The following is a 27,987-nucleotide window of genomic DNA, read 5'->3' as shown; positions in this document are numbered from 1 at the left end:
CTGGGGGCCCTGAATGACCAGCGAATCCCAATCTGGCTGACCTTGATCAATAATTACTACTGAAGAAGAATAGCCCCCTAATGTGTCCCTTACTATGCCTTTGGTCTCAATGTTAGCCTCTAAAAACCAACTGAAAAAATACATCTCTCACGCTCAAACAAAATATGACATATGACTCATATATACAGTTGATAAATATTCAATTATACATCGAATGTAGATATGTCCTTATCAACTGTTTAAATCAAAGTGGTTGAAACAGTTTTTGATATACACAGGAGGATTTTCTCGTAGCATACAAGAAAATTGCATCAAATATGTAGAATTGTTTGTGCGTCCGCTCGGCCTTGAAACCAATTTTGAATTTTCATACAGCCAGAAAGGATCAATACCCAAACAAATTTTTAAGATCAAATTTAGAATTCAGAGAAAATCAAGCCTTCGATATGTTCTCTGAAATGAGTTTTCTGTGCTCTTACCTGAAGTAAAGGAATATTCCCATGGCAACGACGAGTGAAATTAACGAGAGAGAGTATCCAATACTGTATACAATTTGAAGAGACTGGTAGATCTTCTGTTGGCAGACAAAGGAAAAAAGGATGGAAGAAATATATGGTAAAGAAAGCTGACGCATGTGTAAAGATAGATACCATATCAACAAGTGGTTAGATTCTGATGATATTACATGAACTATTGATCGCAGAATGATATTGGAATGAGATTGAGGTTTTTTAGCGGGAAAGCCAAAAATAGAAAGGCATAATGAGCAGACAACTTGCATTTGGTCCGTGACCATTAGTCTTTCAAAGTAATGTTTTCACAGAGCCACTTCAAAGCTACCTATGGAATAGTAATGTTACTGCGATACGCCGAGAGAAAGAGAGAGAAGGGGGATGAGAAAAAAGAGAGAAAGGGAGAAATTTCAAGTCACACATCGCAAAAATTGATAACCCCTCCCTCTTTACTCGTTTTCATACTTGAACAAATTGTTGAACATTAGGTCGGCAAATGCTGAAATGAGACAAAATATCCAATGACGTTCATGGACACCGATGGGAGTTGAATAAATGATCAATGAACTTATTATTGTACGTCCTATCCGAAGGCTTACCTCATAGATGCTGTTATCTTCATCTGCAGCTCTACACATCGTGTAGTTGGTCCATGTTTCGTTGTTTTCAGCGCTATACCATATTCCATCTGCCTCACAGCTCTTGGAAGCATACACTGTTAAATAAAGACAATCACAGATTTACGATTCCTTCATTTAATAAAAATCTGTTTGGTACAAATCGGAAAAATTCAAGAGCATAATATAGTCAATGCTTAAGATCGATTTGAGAGCCGATCTCGCGAGACAAACATTTCTGACTATAAGCTGATTATGTATTACAGCGGAATTAGTGTACATTCTGAAGTTTCGAAATCATAAAAAGATAAGAAATGGCTTCCTGGAATTATACACACGTGTCGCATAAACATTTGGATCACGTATTTGTTTTCATTACTCATGTCATCTTGTCATATTTCGATCATAACCGCATTTGAAGAACTTAGTCCTTTTAGTGGACAAATCTACCACTATAATATATTTTAAAATTACATAACAAAACTCTATTTTCCCTTGAATATATCAAGTACGACGATTGAGGTGGGACGCCATAAAATGACCCTAACATAATTGTATACGACACATGTTATTGTTATTAAAAGATGAATAAAATACAGGAAAAGAAGACAGAATATGTGACGTCCTAAAAACTTCCTACGTGACTTATGTCCCACAAAAAGCAGAGAGTAAATGGGACACCTTGGCATGCAGGCGGTAATTTCTTTCGAAATATCTTTCAGCGATATTGATCTAACGATATCTATTAGCCAATCTTCTTCCCTAAAAACTCCAGGAGCGAGATACCGATATGGCAAACAATAACAAAAACAGATATTTAAATATATTATTTTTCATAAAGCCCACCAACCCATCAACAACAACAAATCTGCTTAACAACTGCACTTCAAGATCTTAGTTTGTATCCTGCCTTTTTATTAAATAATTTCGTTTTCTTTTTAAATCCATTTTACAGCTCATCAACAAATTTACCGGAACTTTTGTTAATTCTTTGAAATCATCAGTTGTGTTTTTTTACAAATGACACCGTAGCGGTCAGAATTTTGTCCCATTTATCGATCTACCAGTTCGAATACGATAGCGTTAAGCGCTCATCTGCGGGCGATAACTTTGTCTGGGGCGCGCGCACAATTTGATCAGTACTGGCTAATTGGTCACGCGGGGGATAATTACGAGACTGTCCTGGTCTGAAATTACACCTCATTAGACTTTATACCGTGCCTCGGTCACCATCACCCATCTTCCAAAAGCCACTTTCCTCTGGTTTCAGTGATCTTTCTACGGTTGGTTGGTTGGATGCTTAAAGGATCTTGCCTCCACCTACGTGGTGAAAAACATGTTTTCTTTGGTGTTGATGTATTGTGGTGTACTTTTTTAATATTTGTTTTCTTGTTCTTGTTATTGATCGATCGTTTGTTATAGCTTTTGTTTTGTTTTCAGACGTCTCCTCTTTAAAAGAATCCCGGATATGTTACAGTTAAATGTAAGAGTAATTGTATTTTTGTTTCAATCATTATAATTTATCTACTTTGATGTGTATAAATGTATTTTTATTTACTTGATTATTTATTCCTTGTTTGTTAATGTTTCTTCACGTTTTGTATATCTATTTTCTTAAGAAATAAACAGCCCAATAAATTTTTGACAAACATATATTGATTACTTTATGATCGGCTGTTGATAGTTTGCTATAATTTTTATTCTTTTGTGATTATAAGCAAATGATGATTAAAAAGTAATTGAGCAAGAAATTTGGTACATTGATTTTTAATGTCCAGGTGTCCCAAAGTACATGTATGATCCATCTTCTTCTCCTTCTTATTCTTCTTCTCCTTTTCTATTTATTCTTATCATTTTTCTCCTTCTTCTTCTTTTCATCTCCTGTTCTTCTCATTTTTCTTCTTTTTTCTTTTTCTTCATTAAATTACTCTTTATTTTGTATTATTTCTCTTTATCCTCTTTCTCTCCTTTCTTCTTCTTCTTTATCTGTATCTTCTTTTGTTTGGTTTTGCTTGTTTAACTCTGTATTATTCTTTTTTCTCCTCTTCTTCTCATAACTCTTTATTCTTTTTTTTTCCTTTTCTTTTTTCTTCATCTTCTTCTTTCCATCCCGTTGTCATTAGCCCGACTTTCTTTCAAGAAAATTAATAACTATATTTTAGATATTACATCACTTAAACATTGGTATTTATTACTTCTAAGGAAATTGTCTCTGTCATTGAACTCGAAGCTTAAGCCATTAAAAATATTTGTTATGCTATAAAAGGGGTAAAATCTATTTCTACATCTATAAAATTTGTTGCTTTCATGAGAGAATAGAATCGACTGAAATCGAAGGTATCCAGAACATCCCAAGAAAAATGGATATTTTATAATTTATAACGGGATGTGGGATTACAAATTGAGTAATATTTCATACATTTATGACTGTTATGTCTACTGACGTCTACCATAGAATAAACAAAGAGATAGTTCATGAAAAATTACAATTTTATTAGTTAAGGAACTTTACCGTCATATACCTTCCTTTGGTTACCCTTACGTTTCTATTTTGGATAACATCGTCATATTTTGTGAAAGTATCTCCGAGACAACATGTTATACAGTGCATCTCAGAAAAACCGCGAAACCCGACAACAATTGGATATTGTAAACAAACTCAGAGCTGAATAAAATATAATTCACTACTTTAGAAGTAATATAATGTAAATGGTACACTAACAACATTAATCCATGCACGCTTCACTGAGTAACATTGTTTTGAAAATGGCATGTGAAAAATCCATTTGTGCCAAAATTTGATGAAACCGTCTAAAATGTTGGTAATAGTGTGGGAAAGATTTTGTCCAAAGGGCATATAACGCACAAAATAAACAGTCAAAATATATAATTTACCGTTCAGGAAGGGCTCCATTTTCAATCAGTAGAGGGGGAATTTTCATTGCTCGAGGGACATTTATTGATTTCTCTAAAATCTGAGGTTGTTCGCCCCTGTCATCCCGGAAATGGGTACCCTCTTCTTTTTAGACATATTAACTGCTTATGTAAAAGGCATATCTTAACGCAATAAAAATCTTGCATAGGTATTATTGAACGCTAATATTTCCCTTACGTTATTTGTGCATGTGCTACAAACGTTTTCACTGTGTTAACGGAAATGGCAATAATTAATTTTGCCTGGTGAAGCATGTGTGAATTAATGCAGTCAAAGCATCATTTGAAAGTACCTGTATAACACTTCTACTTTAAAAATAGTAGGAATTTGTTTTTAAACAGCTCAAAAATTTGTTCACAATAACAATTTGTTTGGGGGTTTCGTTTTTTCTGGGACGCACTGTACATGTATAAACTGGCGTAATGTGCTTATGAAGCTGTACAAACCATCCGGGAGTTCACGGTTTAAATGACGTGCGTGTTAAGGAATTTTAGCTCTTGTTTCTATATAACAAATGCCTTAAATTTACCTAGGGTATACATACAAAGATATTGTGCCGTATTCCAGGACTCAGCAAGGTTTTTACAATGATTCTAAGCTTCATTTTGGGGTTAGATAGAAAAATTATGACAGAAGAAAAACAAAAGGATGATATCAGTATGGTTCGTAAAAGAGGGGAATCGGGAAAAAACAAGAAAAATGACAAAAGGAACTGAAAAGAAAATGGGAAGAAGAAGTTAATGTCGATGATAATCATGATGATGACGAAGTAGAAGAGGTTGATGATGACGAAGTAGAAGAGGTTGATGATGATGATGATCATGATGATGACGATGACGATGATGATGATGATTATGATGATGAAGAAGAAGAAGAAGTTGATGTTGATGATGATGAAGATGATGCAGATGGTGAATAAGAGGAAGAAGAAGAAGAAGTAGTAGTAGAAATAGAAAAAGAGGAAAGAGAAGAATGAGATAATAAGACGGTGGACAAAGATAAAGACAGATTAGAAGTCAAGAAAGAAGCAGATTAGGAACAGTAACATGAGTATCTTTTAATAAATCTCAAGTATGCGCAAAGGAGAATCATCAATTTTGGATGACTGATGGGTAATATTACTTATTCCTAAGTGAAGAGGAATGTAGTTGAATTACGCTTGACTCTTTCTTAAGACTCTCGTTACAGCAGACCAGAAAGTTTCAGCAAGAGAATTGTCGTTCATATCCTTCCAAGGGAATTTCCCCGCTTCTCTTTTCTACGTCACGACGGCAAGCATACGTAGACTCATGTGACCGCAATCATCTTCAACTTTCATCTTTCGAGAAAAAAAAATACTGTCTATACAATGCGTACACAAAATAAACACAATTTGAAAATATCCTCCAAAATTATAATTTCACGATATCTGCATGATTGTTTTCCTTATGAAATTATCAATGAGGGTCTACTAAACACGGTTGCCAATATTTTGCGCTTGAGAGAGCACTGTTCAATTTCGGAAAATTCGCGAATTGGAGCAGAATGCATATCTGGGCCCCCATCTTATAAGGAGTTGCAATTTATTCGGATCAGTCGCCAGTCCTTTTATTAATCGCAGTCTCCTATCTCTTATGCACATAGTTGCAATTCATATCGCTCGCAAATGAATTGCGAATAATCGCAATTGATTATGAGACGGGGCCTAGGCAAAAATTGCAGCAGCTATCAATAATTGATTTTGACCATCAGTTGATCTTCGGCCTTACATCTGTAGTCGCGCTCCAGTACCGCTTACCCCCACACCAATACACACACACGCACACTCGCGCGTACACGCACACGCACACAACACTGTAATTTTGTTTCATCACTGAATTTCCCTTGTTTAATCTTTCTTTTTGAGTACACAAATTGTTCAATTTTGATAAAAAGAGAGATAACGTCTAATTTCTTGACACGTATTTTAGTACCTTTGTCTGTCACATCATGATCGCCTCCTTTAATTGTTATGATATGTTGCCGTCTGAAGCATTTGAAAAGCATGCAGTGGGTGACATGTCGATCTTTCACATCCATATTTAATCGAAGAAAACAAATTATTTCCTTTGTCAGTAAGATGTTACCTTTCCTACATTTCTAATTCAACATGCAACACCTTATTTCTTGGTTGGTAAGTTGTAAAAGGTGAAGGGAGATTAAATGTGAAAGGAGAAGCTACGCCCCCCCCCCCCCCCCCTCAGTCCTCCTCCTAATTAATCAACAGCTGCGTTCATTCGTATTTCATCTGCCCCTCAATTGTCTGGAACCACTCTATGCCACTATCTAAAGCAATATGCTTGCCTGGGGCCGAATGATCCTCCTCAATCTTTAGAAAGAAAGGTAATGATTTTTATTTTGTTTATTGTGATACTTTTTATTATTTATCCACCGAGTAATGAATGGACCCCAGTCATACGCTTGTTTAAATCCCAATGATACCCCTCAATCTCCCGAGGAAAAGACAACCAATACAAAACCTTTGATAGTGATGTATCAAGACGCCTTAGTAATGATCAATCCGCACTGCCAGTAATAGCTTTCATGAAAAAGGTTTGAGGCCTCTCTGTGATCGGGTAACTCAGTAAATGCTCGACTTTAAAGATAAAGTTGAGTTCTGGTCATACAATTGCCTTGTGAAAGAAACGGTGTGGAATCGATCAGAAAAGGTTGATCATCTAGCATATAGGTATTGGTGTGTACTGCAAGGTTCTGGAATCATCAAAATGATAAGACATTTGGCCCAGTCTTGGTAAAGTTACAAGCACTGTACAAAGAAAGATGTATATGGGGGCTACATGAACATGTGGCATAAAAAATACGTCCCGATTGTCCCATCCAATATTTAGAATATGAAAGCATTTGAAGAGCCATACTTTTCAGTGAACGTGTTTTATCTGATGTTCTTCCACACTTGCATAATACCAATGGTAAGGCTCATAATTATTTTTCACCTCTTCCCAAAACTCAACGTTCTCGTTAAAAAAAGGTCGAGCATTAATGCAACGAGTAGAATAATGATAATAATAAAAATAAAAAAACGGATTCTCCAAAATGGGTTGATGAAGGAAAATATAGCATAATGTATTTGTTATGTAAACTTGTTTTAAATGAATCGTTCAAATTGAGAATATGATAAAAGTTCTTTACTCCCAATCGGTCATAACCTTCAATAATCCTGATCTAAAGCTGACAATCCTAATGCGCGCTGCCGACCCAAGATAAAACCAATATCACGCCACCTGATTTAATTGTGTATGTTGCCCATAATGCGTTCCTCGGTGTTTTTCAGGACTGAACAATGCGTTTACATTGGAACTTTCTATAAGTATATTAAATATACTTACTGTCTACTCTTGTCGTAGTGTCGGTAAGGTAGATCGGGCAAGGCAGCCTATGTACGGAGTTAGCGAGAGTGTCTGGCCAACACAGAATACCATCCCAGGTACGGTTACAATGGACACCTGTGACAGAAGATGAAAAGGCAGACAAATAAATTATTGCTTAGAACATTTGTAATAATACGATTTTATAAACTTCTTTTTTGTTTAGAGTGAGCTTAGCGACTGGGTGCAAATAGACATTTTAATTAGAACATTTTGTAATAATACGATTGTATACACTTTTTTTTAGAATGAGCTTAGCGACTAGGCGCAAAGAGTCATTTTAATTGAGGGATTGAAACTGACATTTCTAATGGGTTAGAGACTATATGCAAAGTCCCTGAGCAAGAATTTTTTTTCCTTCACTTTCCAATTGTTTTTTTTTTTAATATCTGGGACACTGGCGATTTTTTAGTTCTTTTCGGTGGGGGCGGGGGGTGGGGGCGTGTCCATGCAGCCCAAACCCTGTTTATGCTGCTAACTCACTATTTAACAAAAACTATTTTAAATTTATCATTGAAAATTAGCCCTGTTATTGAATTTTAAATTAAATTTGAAAAAGTTTCCCTTTTGCAAAAAATCTCCAGTCTTAACCAGATAAAAAAAAATATGAGATATATAGAGAGCAGTGATGCTGTACGAGAATTTCAGTAGATTTTCTCCGTTTCCTCAATGCATCCCCGAATAAGAGTGTTAAACTTATTCGTGTCTTCCCGCAAGTAAACAGATGGGGGTTCAACCTGCGTCCTACTTCATCGCACAATTTTACATAATACATACAATGGAAACATACACTGAACATCAGTTCCTATTTTAGTCATAAGCCTGGGGATATTCACATTCATTTTTTATTCATAATATTTCTTCCCCCCAAGCCTCTCTCATGAAAACGCACCGACGCTGCCTCAAGGGGAGTATTTGGGTACTTTGACTCGCTAAGCGTAGCTTTTCGTATCAGGTTCGCCGTGTATCCTTGATATATCTCTGCCGGTGTATTTCGAAACCCAAGGACACATAATCGTCCCCCGGGGGTGCGTACCCCTATGCTGGGGGAATGAATTGGCCACAGGTTGTAGTTAGCTTTTATCGATGATAGTTACCGTCCATTTACTATTATACGATCCAATATTCAAGTAGGCAACAGCAGATAACAGTGGTACTCAGAGAGTCTACAATGCTGCCATGCTGAGGGTTTCACAATTATTCATGTATCACTATTACATGAATTTCCATATTTCAAGTAACCCTAACAGCTTTTGTGTATTCAGTTTGGATAAAGCATGAGAAAATGACACACCAACGACGTTCTGACGTTAAATGTACAACGACAAAGTGTGCACTCATACTTGTTTATATGATTTATTTCGGTTTAAGGTTTTCACCTATAACATTCATTAAAAACTTATTATTTATTCATCTATTTTCAACCTGTTTTGGTTAACCGAACTCACTTCAACACTCAAATTCTCATGAACACTTCACTCCGATCCTCCGCAGTCTCCACCGTTCACCAATACCCCAGCGTGTACAATTACAAATTATCCTCCTTGTCTTCAAAATCTGTGATAGTCACTGTCCGACATATCTTTCAGAACCTATCAAATCCGAGGCAACCTCTTCCCGGCTGCGGGCTTCTATTTCTTCACACCTACAACTTAAATTATGTCTGGTCCCGCGTTAAGATGCGTGACGGTGACAGAGCTCTCTGTCTTTGACGCCGCTTCCAAACTTTGGAATAGCCTCCCTCCCTACATCTAAGAATGCTCTATTTCAATACACCTTCTTCAACACGCCATATTAAAATTAAAATAAATATAATTGTTTAAATGCCTCTAAGCAATTCACATTTTTTCTTTCAATTTTATTTCGTTGTTCGTAATTACATCGGCATTAGTAGTGGTGGTTATCGTATTTGACTGCTAAGAAAGCATAAATGCTTGTTAATAAGCAACCAGAGGACCGACGGTGTTAGGTCCTCTCCAAGGGACCTGTAGTATGTAATACGGAAAATGTTGGTGATGTTGTCCTAGCTCTCTGTTGGGTAGAAGTAGGCTTAATATGTTTACATGCATAATGCCTACTAGGACAACAGCACCATGGCGCCTAGAGACAGAAAGTGGTCTTAGTTAGACTGCTCCAGAGGAACGGGTCTTGAGGAACGGTTTGCGAGCGTACACACTCCGAGCAGTTTTTAATGGCTCAAACCGCTCCACGAGTCAAAGTGGTCTTGTTGCTATGGCAGCTCAGGTCAGCAGATCAATTTTTTCGCGCGCGGAATACAAACCGTATGTACCGTACTACATGTTTCGCACCGAAGGTCACTAGCTCACTTCCGTTCAAAGTACGCTTTCCGTTCACATTGCACGTTAGAGCGCTCCAAACCGCTCTTAATAAGACCCGCTCCTCAAGACCACCTCGGAAGGTGGTCTTCTGGAGCGGTCCAGAAGTCCACTTACTGGACCACTTTGACCGCTCTCACTCACCTAAGAACCGCTCCTGAGGAACGGGTCTTAGTTAGAGCGCTCCAGAGCGCTCCAACGAATTAAGTGAGTGAGAACGGGGTCATAGTATCAGGCACGGTAAAAATCCATCTCATTATTGCTATCATTATTTTCAATACATTCTACGACGTAACACTCATGACATCAATGCAGTCATTTCAGAATTCTTTGAACAATTTTCGAAAACATCGGAACATTCATCAGTTCTATATCTTATCAGGAATACTTCAAGAATACCAAAATAGGCTAAACATTATTAGCAAATTGCATGATAATCGCATTAACCTTTCTTGAACAGGAAGTTTGCATTGAAATTGGAGCAATGCTCACATTTACATAAATTAGTGGGACTACGCGAGAACGCAAGGGTATCACAATCCTTTACTAAACGACACACACGTAATTGATCGGTTACGGCAATTAGCCTATATTATTCAAAATGCAATAACTTAAATGGTATGCAATTACATGGAACTCAATTACACAAACGTGCGATTCAGTCCAGGGCGTATGTGTCGTTTGAAGAATATTACCATTTTCACCCTGTAGGTATTAATATAAAGTGCACTCCGCCATTTTGCTAAATTTGTTGGATGGCTCAAAGGAATTACTTTGCATTAGCCTTTTGAATGTCAATGGCGCACTCTGTTCTATTAATAGATGTAACATACTTCCCCTTACCTGAGCCTACGGCCTGCATGGGGACACCCGCTTTTTACAGGGCTGCCGTCTATTAAATGCCTGATCGCCAACATTCCCTTTTCTATATTTTGCGAGCGAGCGAAACGTGCGAGCACTGTTAATGTGTCAATTTACTTCAGCGACTGGTGATGTTTTTTAATCAAACAAATATACTTTAAAAATTACAGAAGGCCACTACATTGTACGTGAATTAACGGGGTTGTATGCTTCCCCTTCTCCCGGCTGGTTTGTTAGGGGTATGTCCCCACCATCCTTCCTTGTTCACGAAAATGCAAAAGCATCTTACTATAGGATAAACCTTCTCCTTTCAATATTTTGTTTCGCTTTACTTCACATACAAGTGGTACCATATCTTTACCTTATCTGAACTTAACCGCTAAAAAAAATTTGGAAACTCAAGTCGGATTGATTTTAGCTCTCTTATATTAGCATTATCTTCGCTTTGATTACTGTCATTGAAGTGTTTTTAAAATTGTTTGTATTCCTATTTTAAATTATACAATATAGTTATGAGTCTGCAGTAAAAGATCGAGCGTTACTTCAAAGTATTAAGGGGCAAACGAATGGGGAATCGTTTTAAAAAGGAGAAAACCCACTTTCTAATGATTTTTTTAGAGGGTTTTTAACAAACTGTCTAAAAACAATTAAAGAGGAAATTAAAGTTTCAGAATTTCCCTTTAAACACAAAAGATGGAAGTTAGCTTTTTATGGAACTTTATTAAAAAGTAGATTTCAAAACCAATTTGAATTAGGAACGGGATTATCGCGAATCATATATTCTTTAGATTATGAAGAGCTTTTACTTGTTTGTGGCAAATTTAGTGACGGAATTCGTCGCTCTATATATTACGTTTGTTATACCATACGGCTCCTATGACAATGAGATTTCACACACAAATCGATGATCAGTACCAGAATGCCGGATGTATATAACTTTCACTACAGAAGGTATACAAAAGTTGTAACCTAGTTAGACTCCATCTCATCAGCTAGTGGCCTGCTTCTCCTTGCCCTTCCATGCCCCCTTTTTACGCATCCACTTCCGAATCTGAAGAACACCGATACTCCATTTTATCACCACCTTCGGGATTTGAACTCTCGGGAAGAACAGAGTGAGATCGATTGGTCGTCTCACCGATGTGTATCTCTATCAAACCCTAATTCTGGCCGGATCAACTGCACCGTTATCTTGCCTCTGTGTTTCTCATCGTCCGGGCCTTTGTCTTTCCTCCTCTTCGCCAGCCCTGACTTAACACGTGCACCAGTGATATAGGGTATTGAGCGTCAGGAACATTTCGCAGGAACGGTATGTGAACCCTCCTCGTGTGTCACTGATAAGTGGTAACAGAATATCGAGAGCATTAAACATTCTGTGGTCGAGATGTTTAAAAAAAAAAAACACACACATGCATGCAAACCGTACAAGTTGCTACTCGATAATGTGAGTATTTTAGGTTACAGCGTGAATATGAGATATCTGATGATACCTCAATTAGCCTACTTGAACCTAGATAATGAGGAACCGTCATGATCATTACACGTTTGTTTTGTCGTGAATCCGTTCAGGAGATCTAGTTCCAGTCCAATTATCTCCGCATGTATTTCATTCAATGAATAAAAGAAACGTAACACTTTTCTTTCACTGTATATGGATATTTTTTCTCTAAACAAACAGTTATGTTGCAAAGATGTTAAACAACCTAAACGGTGTGCAAGTGGTCATGTGGTTAAAGCTAAAGACCAGTTATGGTCATGCAATTGCATAGTGAAAGAAACGTTGTGAAATCGATCAGAAAAGGTTGATCATCTAGCATAGATGTACTGCACGGTTCTGGAATCATCAACATTATAAGAAATTTGGCCAAGTCTTCATAAAAGTAGAAGCACTGTACACAGAAAGATGTATGGGACTACACACACGTGTGGACACGTGCATTTGTATCTCTCAACAGTATATACTAATTTACCAAATATATCAATTAGTAGGCGGTTTCCCGTCAAAATTGTTATCGTCATGTAATATTCAAAAATATTCTTTCACATGATTGGTAATAAGAGCTTCCAGTTCATTTTTTGAAATTGGGGCGTTTCCAATACTGGTCTTTACCTTTAACGAATTCCCCCACTCCCTTTCTCCATCTCTCTTTCACTCTCTCTCTCTCTCTCTCTCTCTCTCTCCCTCCCTCTCTCTCTCTCTCTCTCTCTCTCTCTCTTTGTTTCTCCCTCTATTATATTTCTCTCTCTCTTCCATCTCCCTTTTTTCATCCGGTTTACTATGTATCTATCCTGTCTATATATGTATTTCTAATTTCTCTTCTGTTTTATATCTTTACAACCATTTCTCTTCTCTCCGTCTCTCTCGCTCCCTCCCTCTCTTTCTATCTCTCACTCTCCCCCTTCTCTCATTATCCCTATTTCTATCTTTCTTCTATTCCCTTTGACTGAACTTCAATCTTAAACATGATTTTTATTATGTTTTAATGAAATGCACTCCCCTCAAAACATGGTCGGATAAGTTATGTTAAACGTGCTCAAGATGAAAGCATCCTCAGCGTCTATTTTTCTCATGTCCACTGTTACTGCAGTTAATTTGTTCATTCATAAACGAGATAATGCAGGCTCTCGGAGTCTCGGTGCAAAGCATATATACAACAGAAAAAACCAGGAAATAGAAGTGGAACGACACTAATGACCTAAGGTAGGGGAGAAGGCATTTGGATAAAAACAGTAATCAATGATATTTGTGTAAATGACAAACGGGAGAGTTGTCCCTGAATATATCCCAATCCACTGACTAACTTGCCAATTTGAGATTCGCTTAGCCTACGTGATCTCATGCTTAAAGAGAAGGTTGAGTTCTGGGAAGAGGTGAAAAATAATTTGTGAGCATTACTCATTCTTATTATGCAAGTGTGGAAGAACATCAGTTAAGACATGTTCCCTGAAAAGCATGGCTCTTCAAATGCCTTCATATTCTAAATATGCATGTAACATCATAAAAATCGGGGGGCCGGCTTTTTACGCCACGTGTTCGTGTAGTCTCATATACATCTTTCTGTGCAAGATTTTGTAACTTTACCAAGACTTGGCCAAATTTCTTATCATTTTGATGATTCCAGAACCTTGCAATACACACACATTCTTATATGTTAGATGATCAGCCTTTTCTGGTCGGTTACACACCGTTTCTTTCATAATGCAATCACATGACCACAACTCAACTTCATATTAAACCATATTATAGGTCCGTTTTAATTCAAACTTTTGCCATCTGGTTTATACCCTGATTTTTCTTCTTTCATGAGAGTGTACCTGTCCCAATGGTCGGATTACCCTTTAAAGGTCGCACACCTTGAACTACGTAACATGAAAGCCAATTAGCACTTCGTTTTGCAAAGACAGCGTCGACGCAACAGAATCCAATCGAACCCCTTTATGATGTTTTGCCTATATGCATATATTGGCAAGTAACATCCAGGCTTAAATCACTTCAATCATGTACAGTTTATGTTCGTCAGCCATACATCGACTTATTCTGATTTCCTGACCAAGGATCCCTCTGCTGTTTTTGTTTAAATCAATTTCTCCTGTTCTCAAGATCTCCGTTTACTCTTTAAACATCACAACTTGAAGCAGGCATTGATTCTAGCCTTGCCAGATTTACCCAAAGTAAATGTACATATCATTTATTTTGGTGGTTTTTCTAGACATTTGTATGCACATCTTCAATAACGTCGGAGTCCTTAAAATGAACGATGCATCATAAGACAATCATCCATCGTCCACCCCTTTCCTTGAAGTTGAAGGAATGTAAACATAGTGCATTGTATAGTAAAAGTCGACGGGGTAAAAATAAGATGTCCTCAGCTTATCTTTATTTCCAAAGAAGAACAACTGTTGATTTCGAGAGAAAATGTAGTTGGCAGGCTTTACCGATGGATAACCCTTTAAGGATATTGAACACCGACTATCGAGCTAATAGGCCAACTAAATGCATCAATAGAAGGACGCGTTCGCCAAGTCAATGGCCTTGACCATCACATTACCTACATATATATTACCTCTTAGTCCATTGTCTTGCTAAGCACGTACTTACAGAGCGAACGGTACGAGAAAATAAAATGGAAAGAAGATCGAAGCATTTGTTGAGTACCATAAGGGCGTTACCACACATGTTTTAAAACAGAGTTGACGCCCGTGTCGCTCTTGCCAGACGATGCACTCACATGCTTTTTACACAAACGATGTAGCATTGTACAGGGGGTATCTCACTAAAAGCGGCGAATGCTTGCGAACGTTGCGAATTTTTGGGACGTTTTGCTAACGCGTGGCACTCAATGGGTCGATTTTATATCGGCACCATATGGTCATGTGGTCACTAGTATTGACGAATCAAAAGGAACTTCTTACAACCGTTTGAAAAGGCTTACGACTGTTTTGCAAACGCTTGCAACCTTTTACAAACCTTATGCAACCCTTTGACGAACCCTCGCGAAACCCCTAATTCGCTACGTTCGCAAGCATTCGCTGCTCAGCCATACTCCCTGCAAACGACGTAGCATTTTAAAGATTCAATCGTGAGGAGAATGAGAGGGGCGGGGGCGGGGGGGGGAGTCTGGGTCCTCGCGTATAGATTTTTTTTTTGTACAGCCTGTAATCTGGATAGATGCGATCCACAGGGCCTGGGGATTGAACACGCTTTAGCAATTTCGATTTGTCGCTGCAGCAACTTGATTCCGAGCACACTCTCTATGACAAATCCTTCCCTGGTTGAAAATAGCTCCCATGGCTTTATACAAAAGGACGAAGGCTATCGACTTCCAATTGCTTGCACAAAGACACCGCGTGACCAGAATGGTAAAATAAACACCCACTATCTTAGGAGAGGTCTCGGGTTGATAGAGGAGATGGTTCAAATATATCCCCTAACACCACCATTAACCTGAAGTCAGTCTCGAAGCATGACTTTATGTACAAAATTAAGTTAAAATATATGATGTATTTCAGTTTAAAGGTACAATCGTGATAGTTTTCACATGTTATCAAGTAGTAAAACTATCGATAGATCTGTCTCATATGAAATGAAGCATCTCTGAAAATTATAACACATTTTTTTTCGGTATTCATTATGAGAATACAGAAAAAAAATTAAAGAGTCATAAGAATGTCTGATGATGTGGCCTTGATCTCAACTTCAACCAACGACTTGGAAGACTAGCTGACAGGTCTCAACAGGGAGAGCAAACGTATTGGCCTAACTATGCACAAAGAGAAAACTAAATATATGACTAACGATGACACAGATGAAAACATCGAGATAGAAGGTCGAACGTTAGAGAGAGTGAGCAGTTACAAGTATCTGGGACAAACTTTGAAAATGGAGGACACCACAAAAGAAGAAGTTATGATGAGAGTAAAAGCAGGATGGATGAAAAGTTGGAAGATACAAAGACATGTTGACCGATAAAAACATACCCATGTCACTAAGAAGAAGAATGTTCAACCAATGCATTCTAACAACTATGAAATATGGATCAGAAACATGGTCATTGACAAAGGATCTAGAACAGAAGCTTGTGACTACTCAACGAGCTATGGAGAGAAAGATGTCGCATTTATCTCTGCGAGACAAAATCAACCACGAAGTCATACGCCAAAAAACAAAGGTTAAAGACATCATGGAGACAGTCAGAGAATCAAAGTGAAGATGGGCTGGGCATGTAGATAGATAGAAGAATGTTTTATATACCGTGGTAAGACTCACGATCATAATTAGAGATGTGGTTTTAAACAGAAGGTTGAGTTCTGGGAAGAGGTGAAAAATGATTTGTGAGCATTACTCCTTCTTATTATGCAAGTGTGGAAGAACATCAGATAAGACATGTTCCCTGAAAAGCATGGCTCTTCAAATGCCTTCATATTCTAAATATGAAGAGTTTCATTCCAAAAGGAGCTAAATCCACTTTGGGTACTTCTGAGTAAATCGCCTTTTTTTTTATTTCTCCACTTTCCCTTCAGCCTTGTACCTTCATGCTGTTATACATGTTAAAGGTGTCAACCTGGACCAAAAATATATGATTTTAAAAAATCTACCAGTTATTTCTGATTTTTTATAAATGTTTAGATTTTTATTTTTCGTGGATTTAGCTCCTTTTGGAATGAAACATGATATTGTACCTAAAATTTGTGAAATTTTAGCATATTTTCTCAATATAGTCACTGAAATTTATTTTAATTTAGTAGCAAACCTTTCCTTTTAAATAATAACAGTAAAATCACATCTAAAAATACCTTTTGAAAAGAAAGTAAACAACATATCACAGTTTCATTCCAAAAGGAGCTAAATCCGTTTCATTCCAATAGGAGCTAAATCCATGTTTCCTTCCAAAAAGAGCTAAATCCATAAATTGTATTAATTAAGTAAAAAATGAGAAATAACTGGTAGATTTTTTTCTTATCATATAGTATTGGTCCAGGACGACACCTTTAACATAAATAACAACATGAAGGTACATGGCTGAAGGGAAAGTGGAGAAACAAAAAAGTTGATTTACCCAAAGTGAATTTAGCTCCTTTTGGAATGAAACCAATTTGGATTTAGCTCCTTTTGGAATGAAACATGATATTGTAACTAAAAGAAATCATATTTCCTGGTGAAATTTTAGAATGTCATATAGTGCATTTTGTTCCTATGTAGGAAACCATTATTTTAAGCCAAAAAACTCAGTTTTGATAAAATATGGATTTAGCTCCTTTTGGAATCAAGCTCTTCATAATTATGCATGTAACATCGTAAAAATCGGGGGCCGCATTTTTACGCCACATGTTCGTGTAGTCCCATATACATCTTTCTGTGTACAGTGTTTGTAACTTTACCAAGACTTGGCCACATTTCTTATCATTTTGATGATTCCAGAACCTTGCAATACACACAAATTCTTATATGCTAGATGATCAACCTTTTCTGGTCGGTTCCACACCGTTTCTTTCACAATGCAATCGCATGACCAGAACTCAACTTCATCTTTAAAGGGCTTTACATTTTACGAAACCGCTCTTATCGTGCTGCAATCCGAAATCTTAGTAGTCTGAAAATTCAAAAGCTAAATAGTAAAATATCCTTATAAAATCTTATGATCAAACTAAAATGTGGTTCAACGCTGTAGCGACCCCTGTCATGCTTGTGTTTTTAGGCGATCGACATTTCCTGTGGACTTTTCTTCAGCAAATACAAGATTTGTCTCTTTATTTCAACATAAATCCGAATTATTTTAGTCTAAAAATTCAAAGGTCACATATTAAATTTCCTTTCGAAATTCTTGTAAACAAAAAGCATTAAGTCCAACGCCATAGCAACCCCTGTTATGCCTGTGTTTCTCTTTATTTCTACATTATTGCGTAGTTAAAAATCTTTAAATAGAACTTTTAAAAAATATTATGGTAATTGTCAAAAATCGTGTAGGATTTACAAAAAGTATGATATACGTTTTTACAAGATTACAGTTATTAAATACGATATCATTTCCACGGCTGTGTGTCCTTATTCGTTGTACCATGCTTTATATCTCAATTGACCACATCCTCATGAACTTTTAAGAAAGCGGCATACATCACTTGGTTTCATATTACTCTAATACATGTGTTCGCGCCTATGGAATATGGCGCCAAATTAATGCTGTTAATCAGCATCATTTTATCATAATGTCAAACTCATGTTAAAAGATATCAGGTAATCGAGGCTCTCATTCGGCACATTTGTTAGATCGGAACTTTGCTAGTAAATGGTTCTAATATACACCGTTGTTGCAATCAATCCTTAGATTTACTTTTTTCTATGGAAACCGAATGGATCTTTAAGTCATGGTTGTGAATACGTAGAAAACAAAACATAAATACTGAATTGAATGTCATCTTTTACGAGCTTAATGTTCAGTTCGTGAATCGTAAACAATCTCCGGCATTCAAATGATATCCAAAAGAATACATAAACTGTCAAACAAATGGGTTTTAAGGGTTTTATTCCACAGGAAAATGTACAGACAAGCCGCTACAGATGATATAATATTCAGCGAGATATGAGTTTAACTTTATGATCGTACGGGATTCTCATAACCCAATTTCATCAAATCATATATCATATCTAAAACAAAATGACTTTTCTGATAAATAGTATCCAGGCATGTTTATGATAGTTGGAATGCACTTCAATTGGTTCGATTTCCCTTGCGTTATCCATCACGAGTAAAGCCAGAATAAGACCTCATTTCTTTAAGTACACCATCTTTCACATTATGCGTTAAGTTTACGAGATGGGGAAGCGCTTGTATCGTTATGGCATAAGACGGTTGCCAAATTTCTCACTGATTGCGCCAAAATGGAGATTTGTAATTTCATTTGTTATGATATACCAGCGACCTCGGTTATTGGCCTAAATCTTTCAATGACCTTTATGCTTAGACAAGTTGAAATCGAGCCCCCTACATCCTGTAAGAAGCGTGCAAAAAGCATGTTACATGTGGTATTAGATTGGTTTTGACGGACAGAAATTCGGGAACGCGAGTAACTTTCTGTGATATATTATCGTGCCCTCGAGAAAGTTTCTCGCATGTACGGCGTTTATTAGGTCGACATAAGAAACTTCCGTTCTGAATTCTTATTCATTGACTTGATTTTTTTTGTATTACCTCTTTATTCAGATATGTTGTTGATTTGATGTGCATAGAAAAGTTTGCATTCAAGCCTCGATGAAATTTTTCATTCAATCGATTGATACATGTTTCCATATTTGAAGCACAGGAGGGAGTGAGAGGGCGGTTTAATATATCTTCTTATGAAGTACTACATGTTGAACATGTAATAACGGGTTTGATGATATTAAAAACAGGGTTTTGTATTTGTTTTGTTTTGTTTACCTATTAAATGTTAGATCTAAATAGGTTAGTTATGTGAGAATAACTATATACTCCTTAAATATCCGGTACAAATTGAAAGTTACTAAAATAAAGAAGATTGACCAGGAAAATAGATGCATGAAATGGTATACATTATAAACTGACTATAGAAATTGCTAACTTGGTAATACATAACCAGCAAAATACTTTCATACCTATCTAGATTCAAAGCAAAAAAAAGATATTTCATGGGAAAATGCGAAATAAATATAGATATGATTTTTTAATTTGTTTAACCTTCATACCCCCTCTCTCAATCTTTCTTTCTTTGTCTATCTCTCTCTCTCTTCATCTCTCTCTTCATCTCTCTCTCTCTATATATATTTCTTTCTCACTCGAGCACACAAACATACACGCACACATACCTACACAAACAAACACACACACTTTCTCGTTTTTCTCTTTTCTTTTCTTTCTCTCTCTCTCTCTCTTTCCCGCTCTCTATTTATCTTACCTATCATCTTCCATGTTCCACTCTCTTACACTGTCTATATCCCGTCTCGCTTATCTTATTTTAGTAGGTCATTTCTAAAATTATCTGTCTGTTCTTAATTTCCCTTCTTTCCAACATTCCCCGCCCTTCATTTCCCCCCTCGATCATTAGATCCTTGAATTTTGTGGTTTGAACCAATTTGACATGCTTTGTTGCCTCTGGTTAATGATGGGCTGTACAAAGGTGTGATACATGGGCGAGAATACCGAGATATAGTTATTATAGAACATAATCGTATCTATCCATCTTTCAAGACATAATATTGTTCATCTACGTGTGTACACGGGGAATCCACGAGTCCGGGGGTTTGGGGGCGGCGTCAAGTTGCGCATGCGCCCTTTAAGTAGGGAGAGGGAACTTAAATCTTTGCGCCCCTATCGACTTTGGCCAACTCTACCATAAAGCTAGCGTAATGCCCGTTGCACAACACGAAGCGTCATCGCTCTGACGTAGGTCTGCGTCAGACGGCTCGTGTGATATATGACGCTTCATGTGAAAGTATGACGCCGTGCAAAACAAAAAGTGATGCAATATGAACGGTGCAAACATTCCGTTGAAATGCTGGCGCCTTCATATAGGCTTCCTTGGCGCTATGTTGATTGCAATTAGCCAATGCACATGTTATTAAACAAATTGCTTGCACGGTTCATTATGCAACTACATTTTGTTCGATGTTACGCTCACATCACGCGTAGAGACCGCAAGTTACTGACGCAGCCCTGCGCTTTCAGAATGGCGTCATGTGTGCAACGGGCTTTCGGCACAGACTTGACTAGGGCAAGCAATAGCGCAATCAAAGTGATGCGATCCCTAAGTTTGCTTACGACCCTCAACATCAACATTCTGTATACGCCACTTCCTACCGGGCTCTCAACACCATCAGCAATTCTAGACTGATTCCCAGTCGATTCGTCACACACGATTAGGCCATCACGCGACCTACATTCGGAATGTGAATAAAGCTTGTCGAATGCATCGTTTGTGATCGCTCGCGAATGTTTCAAATTAATCAGCGGTACTTACTTTAAAATAATGTACCTGAATGCACAATAAACAGCAGAATAAGATTTTTAAATGGGCAATTCTATCTGTTTAAATAGGGTTTATTTGAAAGGAGATCTTGTTGAGTCTACATTCCCTTCGAATTGATTCGACTACTTTACTTAAAATTGGCATTGGCACTAAATCACACCTGGCCCACCTGTCGCAGTCTGATCTTGAAAACGTCTATGTTTTTTTTTTCTTCATGATGTCTCTTTGGTCATTTGGTGTTCATTGGACTTCACACTTCGCCATCTGATCCTAGAAAGGTTGGGTTTTTTGTACGATGCCTCTTTCTTCATGTAATGTTCACCGAACTTCAGTCTTTCTTTGACATGGAAAGACACATTCATTTATTTCATTCCGCCTGTCTGATCATTCACTTCGTCTTCAGTCACACAGCATGGCTTAATTGCGTACTATACAAGTGACAGGATAATGGTGCGTAGCTTATACAAATAGAAAGAGGAGTTTTTAACTTTCGAAGGAATTGTGAACGAAACTGCCTGGAAGCGATAGAAAACGATTAATTTAACTAAGTATTGATTAAGATTCATTGTCTTTGTTAATTATATTGTACTTTAACTGGTATTATTTGAAACAACTGTTAAAGAAATATATAAATTGTAAATTGTTATGCAATTCAGCCGAGACTGCCAAACGATGGTATAAATAAACTAAACTGAATATCATGAAGCACGTAGGAATTGATGCATATTGCTTTTATTTTTTGGAATCATTAACATGATATGAAATCGAGTATTTGTTGAAGGTCATGCACTAAACAGGAAAATGCGTGTATGGGTCATGACAGATTGGTCCATACAATGCAGGTATTTTTTGTCATATTTCACGTGTGAGAGCATTTGAATAGCCATTAATTTTACAGGAATTTTGTATTTATGTTATTCTTCCACATTATGACGAGAATAGAGTTGAAAACATATAGTTTGACTTTCCCATAACTCAAGCTCTTTAAATTAAGGCTATTCCAATACTGTCCGAAAAGCTTTGATCTAAGCCTACGCATCATTATTCTCTTATTTCCGTTCTTGTTTCAACAGATTAACCAAACACTTATTGAACGCTGAATGCGTTAGTCCCTTTCATGTACATGCAGTGCATGTGTTTTCATTAACCACATTGATCTTTGTCAAACAAACGTGTAAAAGAATATTCTTAATGCAGACATAACGTTGCCTGCAGGCGCGTAGCCAGGGAGAGAAAAAGAGAACGAAAAAAGGAAGAGGACATAGGAAGAAAGGGGGAAATTGAGATCAAATTAAGGATTAAGAGTCGAGAACGGAACAACGAATCGTCTTCTTTCTCTAAGAATTTAATGAAACGTCAAAGCTTCCGCGCTCCGAAAGAGGGAGACTGAATACAGATAAGGATTAAGGGTCGGGAAATGTACAACGAATCGTCTTCTTTGTCTAATAATACGTCAAAGCTTCCGCGCTTCGCGCAGGAGGAGGGGGTGGGGGCTGAATTCAGACAAGGATTAAGAGTCGAGAACGGTACTTCGAGCCTTCTTCTTTCTCTAATAATTTAATGAAACTCCAAAGTTTCCGCGCTTTACGCGGGAGGGGAGGAAACTGAATTCAGATAAGGATTAAGAGTCGATAACGGTACATCGAATCGTCTTCTTTCTCTAATAAATTGATGATGTCAAAACTTCCACGCTTCGCGCGGGGGGGGGGGGGGGGACTGAATACAGATAAGGATTAAGGGTCGAGAAAGGTACAACGAATCGTCTTCTTTGTCAAATAATACGTCAAGGCTTCCGTGCTATGCGCAGGAGGGGCGGACTAAATACATGCAGATAAGGATTAAGGGTCGGGAAAGATACAACGAATCGTCTTCTTTGTCTAATAATACGTCAAGGCTTCCGTGCTATGCACAGGAGGGGCGGACTGAATTCAGACAGGGATAATGAGTCGAGAAAGGTACAACAAATCGTGTTCTTTCAAAGCTTCAGCGCTTCGCGCGGGAGGCCTCCCTGCACCCACCCCCCTAGGCAGCGCGCTACGCGCGCTCTTTAAGTGATTCGCACGCTTTGCGTGCTCACTTCCGCCCCCCCCCCTAAAATGAAATCCTGGCTACGCGCTTGCGTTGCCAACTCTAATAATCAGATCTGGAATTTCAACAGATTAACCAAAAACTTATTGAACGCTGATTGTGTTATTCCCTTTCATGAGCTTGTAATACACTGGTTTTCATTATCACCATTGATCTTTGTCAAACAAACGTGTAAAAGAATACTCTTAATGCAGACATAACGTTGCCAACTCTAATAATCAGAGAGCATTCGGGGCGAAATAGAATCCTTGACCCAAAAGATATAATGCGACTCTCATTGATTACCCTGTACTCGATAATGTCGAATTACCGCTCTTCAATGTCTACATGGGCGTCTCCAGGCCCATCTTGAATAGAGGGATGGGGTGCCGAATGTCAGGCCAAATTTGTCGACATTCAAAATCAAAATTACCGCTTTTCAATGTCTACATGGGCGTCTCTAGACCATCTTGAATGAAAGAGGTGGCGAGTGTCGGGGCAAATTTGTCGCCAAACAAAATTTAGAATTCTTTATCCAAAGTAGCTACATTAATATCAACCCATTCTGGAAAAAATTTATTTCTGTGCCGAATTGATCGCCTATTATTCTTCAAATTGACAACAATGGTATTTTTATTTTATTGCTAGGCTTACATTGTTGAAATATAATGTCATGTATCTGAATCAATAAACATAGGCGAGATGTAGTCGAAAGATGGAAATACGCCAATTTTGATCGGTAAACTGTAATTATGAATCTATCAGCTTATTGCCAAATTGGGGATTTTACAGTTTATTTTCCTATTTAAAGTTCAAAACATCAAACGCAATTAAGCCATGAAAAAATATGGATGCCATTTCTGTTTATGCTCCCAGAAATATATTATGGTTCTGAATCGAAGATTTTCGCGAAAGGAATAATGCTGTTCCACTTGCAAGCCAAGCAATTATCATAACCCTAGCATTGTGAGGTACCAATCTACTAAACCTGGATCGAGGGTGGCATATGGGTGAAAAGTCAAAGCGCCGAGTGAGAATCTATCCCGAGACCTCAAGTATTTGATTCAAGAACATTCACCAAATACCACAGTGCCTGGAGAAAAAATAAATGAAATAAATACGATTTACCGACAAAGCTCTGTATTTTCAGATTCGCTTTATGGGCGGGGGTCACAGCCCCACATCCCCCATCTTCCCTATAGCGACATCCCAGTCGTCTTAATTATCATCAGTCAACCGGTAATGATGTTCACCAAACAGCCGAGTAAAATGCTCCAATAATTACAAGAGCGGAATCGAGATCAAGTGGAATATCTCGCAGTCTAGTATTGCCAGCGGGTTATTTATTATATGGAAGGTCAAATCTATACTGTACCTAGTCAGACTGTATGGTCATCGAGAATTAGAAGGAAAAAGGAAAGATGGTAGGAGTTTGGCAACAGAAAACTAAAAGCCCTTGGCAACCTTTAGTTCAAATTTGATTCAATTCAATCCAGTCCTATTCAAAGAGCATTTGGCATAGCGTCTCTTCTTTGCAGTTGGAAAGCGCTTCACAATTTGCTTCGCGACGTTGTATAATTGCCGCTTAAACTCAGTTTCAAAGCGTATAATATTATCATAGTTATTAGTAGCGTTCCCAGAAATTAGTGTTCTCCGAGTCATTCTGTTTGTGACGATTTTCCTCCTAATACGTAAGCTCTGCGTTTCCACCCTTTATTGCGGCGTAGTAAACCCAATGGAAAGCTCATGTGATTTGAGAAACAGAATTTATCTTCAGTGGGTTAAAATCTTAATTGCAAACCTAAAACAGTTGATTAGACGAAAAGGAGCATAAAGTACAAACAGATGTCTTGCTCAGAAAAGACGAATGCCCCTTCACACGTTCCAGCGTTAAGGAGCTGGGTGCTTTGTGTGACACTAAACGAGCTTGGCAAACATCCTCAAATATTCGAGAAACAACTCGGAACGTTAATTTTAACCTGTTTTACTTGACATAACCAATACTGATTCACGGGAATTCTAAACGTCGACAATATACTCGTCGTGGTTCCCGCAGAGCCTTGGATGCCTTTGAACAAGAGGTGTTATTTCACTGACGTAGGAATGCGTCAGCGCCTGATGAATGAATGCGTCAGCGATTGGCGCTGTATTTGACGCGCCACGTGAGGGCGCCAATTTCCAAAAGAAGTAAATATAAAATAGCTGACTTGCATAAAATTCTGAATTACAAATTTACAATAAATGTTCACCATCAACTTGATTAGCGTAAATAATAGCGCAATCAAAATTACACCGCGTGTGCAACTGGTACTGTGGTTCGAAAGCACCAGAGTTTTGGAAAAGATTGGCACTCGGAGGGTAAAGTATGAACCCTATGTCATGGGCCCGCTGCGTCTGGGCACGTGGCATGGATTCGTCACACATTGCCCTGACATTTTAAGTAACGGAAAAACAGGTCAAACCTGTGTGGTTATGTATACAGACAAACCCGTTTGCCCACTCGATCAGGCTCAGGTGGCTGATCATTTGACAACAAAACGCTGCGGTTTACAGCACTTTCGATAACACGATACGATAGCTTTAAGAAAAGGGGACACAAATATATCAAATTTGGAAATATGATTTAAACGTTTACCCTACTTCTTCAATAGTAGAACAGTTATGTTGATCCGGTATCCTGTGAATTTGAAACTCAATCAGAACAGACAAAGGCAGAATTTAGAAGAGACGGTTTGAAGTAATAGAGAGAAAGTGCATAGAGATTTTCTTTTTAAATAGATGGGAGAAAGATATTTTTCATCAACAATATCAATCTGAAGGGATTTGCCTCGGCCCACAAGTAAAAGAAACATGAAATATTTACATTTATCCTTTAAATACCGTTTTCTCGCTCTTTTTCTCGAGTAAAATTTTGTTCTACTTATTTACCTGCATGTCTGTAAATAATTGTATTTTTGTTCATGATTATTTTGTTGGTGCCGTTTGTAAAAAGGGAAAGTTGGGGCTGAAAAGACGTTTTGTGTCATTTTCTTAGTTTGGTTGCTTGTCGATTAGTATCTGCAAATACTTGGGGGACAGGGATAAGACTGAAATGATTTCTTGTTTAATATCGACATTATTTTGCTTGTCGGAATGTTTTGTTGAGGTGGGTGGTTTAAGATTACCTGAACAAAGCAGTAATAAGGATGAGAGAAAGGAAAGAAAATTTGATTAAATTCCAATAAAAGAGTCATCGCGTCTCTTTTAATGGGGATATTATGTGATAAGCGGATCAATATTACTTCCTTATATAAACTTACTTACAGTGAACATTTTAAGCAAGAATCAAGTCAATAAACGGCGAGCTGTTTTATATAGCAAGCAGGAGTTATCCTTTTGCTAGATAGGACCAGGTATTTAAAGTGAATTGTAGTTTCTCGTCCACAAACGAGAAACTAAGATCGGTTTTTACCTGGCCTAAGATCTCGTTGCTCAATAATGGTTGGCATGAACCCAATTTGAAAAAGACATTTCAAAGGTTTTGTAAATTAGTTGTAACAGGACACGAATCGGATGAGGATAAAGCCATTACCAGCTGATGGGCAAGGCAATAGACCCCCTTCTCCCTAGGCAAGACAATTTCCTCTTCCCTGGGCGAATAGAATATATCATTCCCTTGGTAATGCCCTTGTTTCGTATTATTCTACTAATTACAAATGGATTCCAATCGATAATAATAGTCGTGGTGCCATGAAACTACTAAACCTTTAGCTGGAAATCATGATCGGAAAGACGTTACAAAATCAACCACTGGCAATTTCTGTAGCCTCGTGCTTAAGCTTTCGAAAGGTCTGAACAATACCAGGATGATTACAATGACTTATACATTATTCAATAGTGGTATTTATAGGCAGTTCAATAGTGTAGTGGAGGTGTTCTTGAGACGGTGTCTTCAAAGTCTTTCCGACAGTGTTTGAATTGCTTTGACAATTGAGAGGGATGATGGGTAAGATTCAGAGTCTGGAAACGAAATTAAATTGGGTCGAATGCGATGATTGTCTGAGAGGGCAGACAGAATTCGACACGTTCGATGTATCAGCCCCATCGCCTGGTTTTGATGCAGGGTCATTGGAATCGAGAGTCTGGATGCTCTCTCTCTCTCTCTCTCTCTCTCTCTCTATCCCCTCCTTTATATCTCCCTCTATCTTTTAATAGATTTTGTTTGTAAAAGTTGAGTAGAAGTTATTAAATATACAATTCAAAAAATGTCTTTTAGTTGATCTTTTCTCATTACCCAACCCACTCCCCCTTCTCTCTCTCTCTCTCTCTCTCTCTCCCTTTCCCGGGCCCCCACACCACCCCTCTCTCTCTCTCTCTCTGCCCCTAATTGATTCCTTTTGTCCCTTTATCTCCTTTATAGCTTACCTTCAGTTGGCGGGTCTCTTGCCATCTTCCACGTACAGCTATTTTTTGCTTCCAGTTTTGCTGTCATTATCTGACGAATGATATTATCTTGTGACGATGCCGAGACACTCATCTGTAATGGATGAAACAAAGCACAAATTCAATATATTAATTTAAAAACAAACATCTGCATATTAAAGAGACCAAATTTTGTGTTTAATTGCCATGTGCTATAAAGATATTTCATCACAGAAATAGGGATAGGGATTAGAATATATAACATGTAGGTTAGTTAGTTTTAAAAATCTTTGATTTGTATAGTGAGCGTTTGATGGTGGATCATTTATTGCGAGAATATGTGTCGTCAAACCTGTAAAAACAGGAAGGGGTTGG

The 27,987-nt window shown here is 37.8% G+C and overlaps 1 protein-coding gene across 1 annotated transcript; it reads right to left on the bottom strand.

Annotated features, from left to right (window-relative positions):
• Nucleotides 1-475: 475 nt before the first annotated feature.
• On the bottom strand, nt 476-27,727 carry LOC115918330 (calcitonin gene-related peptide type 1 receptor-like). Its single transcript, XM_030973793.1, has 4 exons — nt 27,616-27,727; nt 7,430-7,546; nt 1,112-1,227; nt 476-574 (listed from the first exon to the last, which is right to left on the bottom strand). The coding sequence occupies exons 1-4, from the start codon at nt 27,725-27,727 to the stop codon at nt 476-478; spliced, it is 444 nt and encodes a 147-aa protein (XP_030829653.1).
• Between the last annotated feature and the right edge of the window lie 260 nt (nt 27,728-27,987).

The sequence above is a fragment of the Strongylocentrotus purpuratus genome, unplaced genomic scaffold, assembly GCF_000002235.5.
Source record: "Strongylocentrotus purpuratus isolate Spur 01 unplaced genomic scaffold, Spur_5.0 spur5_contig_866, whole genome shotgun sequence".
Taxonomy (NCBI): domain Eukaryota; kingdom Metazoa; phylum Echinodermata; class Echinoidea; order Camarodonta; family Strongylocentrotidae; genus Strongylocentrotus; species Strongylocentrotus purpuratus.
This window is presented reverse-complemented; position numbering and strand designations above follow the sequence as displayed.

Bases quoted from the DNA above. Each gene is read 5' to 3' on its own strand.
- LOC115918330 (XM_030973793.1), bottom strand. From the start codon at position 27,727: ATGAGTGTCTCGGCATCGTCACAAGATAATATCATTCGTCAGATAATG. The intron at 7,547-27,615 runs GTAAGCTATAAA...CTTCTGTCACAG, and splicing joins AAGAGACCCGCCAACTGAAG to GTGTCCATTGTAACCGTACC. The intron at 1,228-7,429 runs GTAAGTATATTT...TTTATTTAACAG, and splicing joins CACTACGACAAGAGTAGACA to TGTATGCTTCCAAGAGCTGT.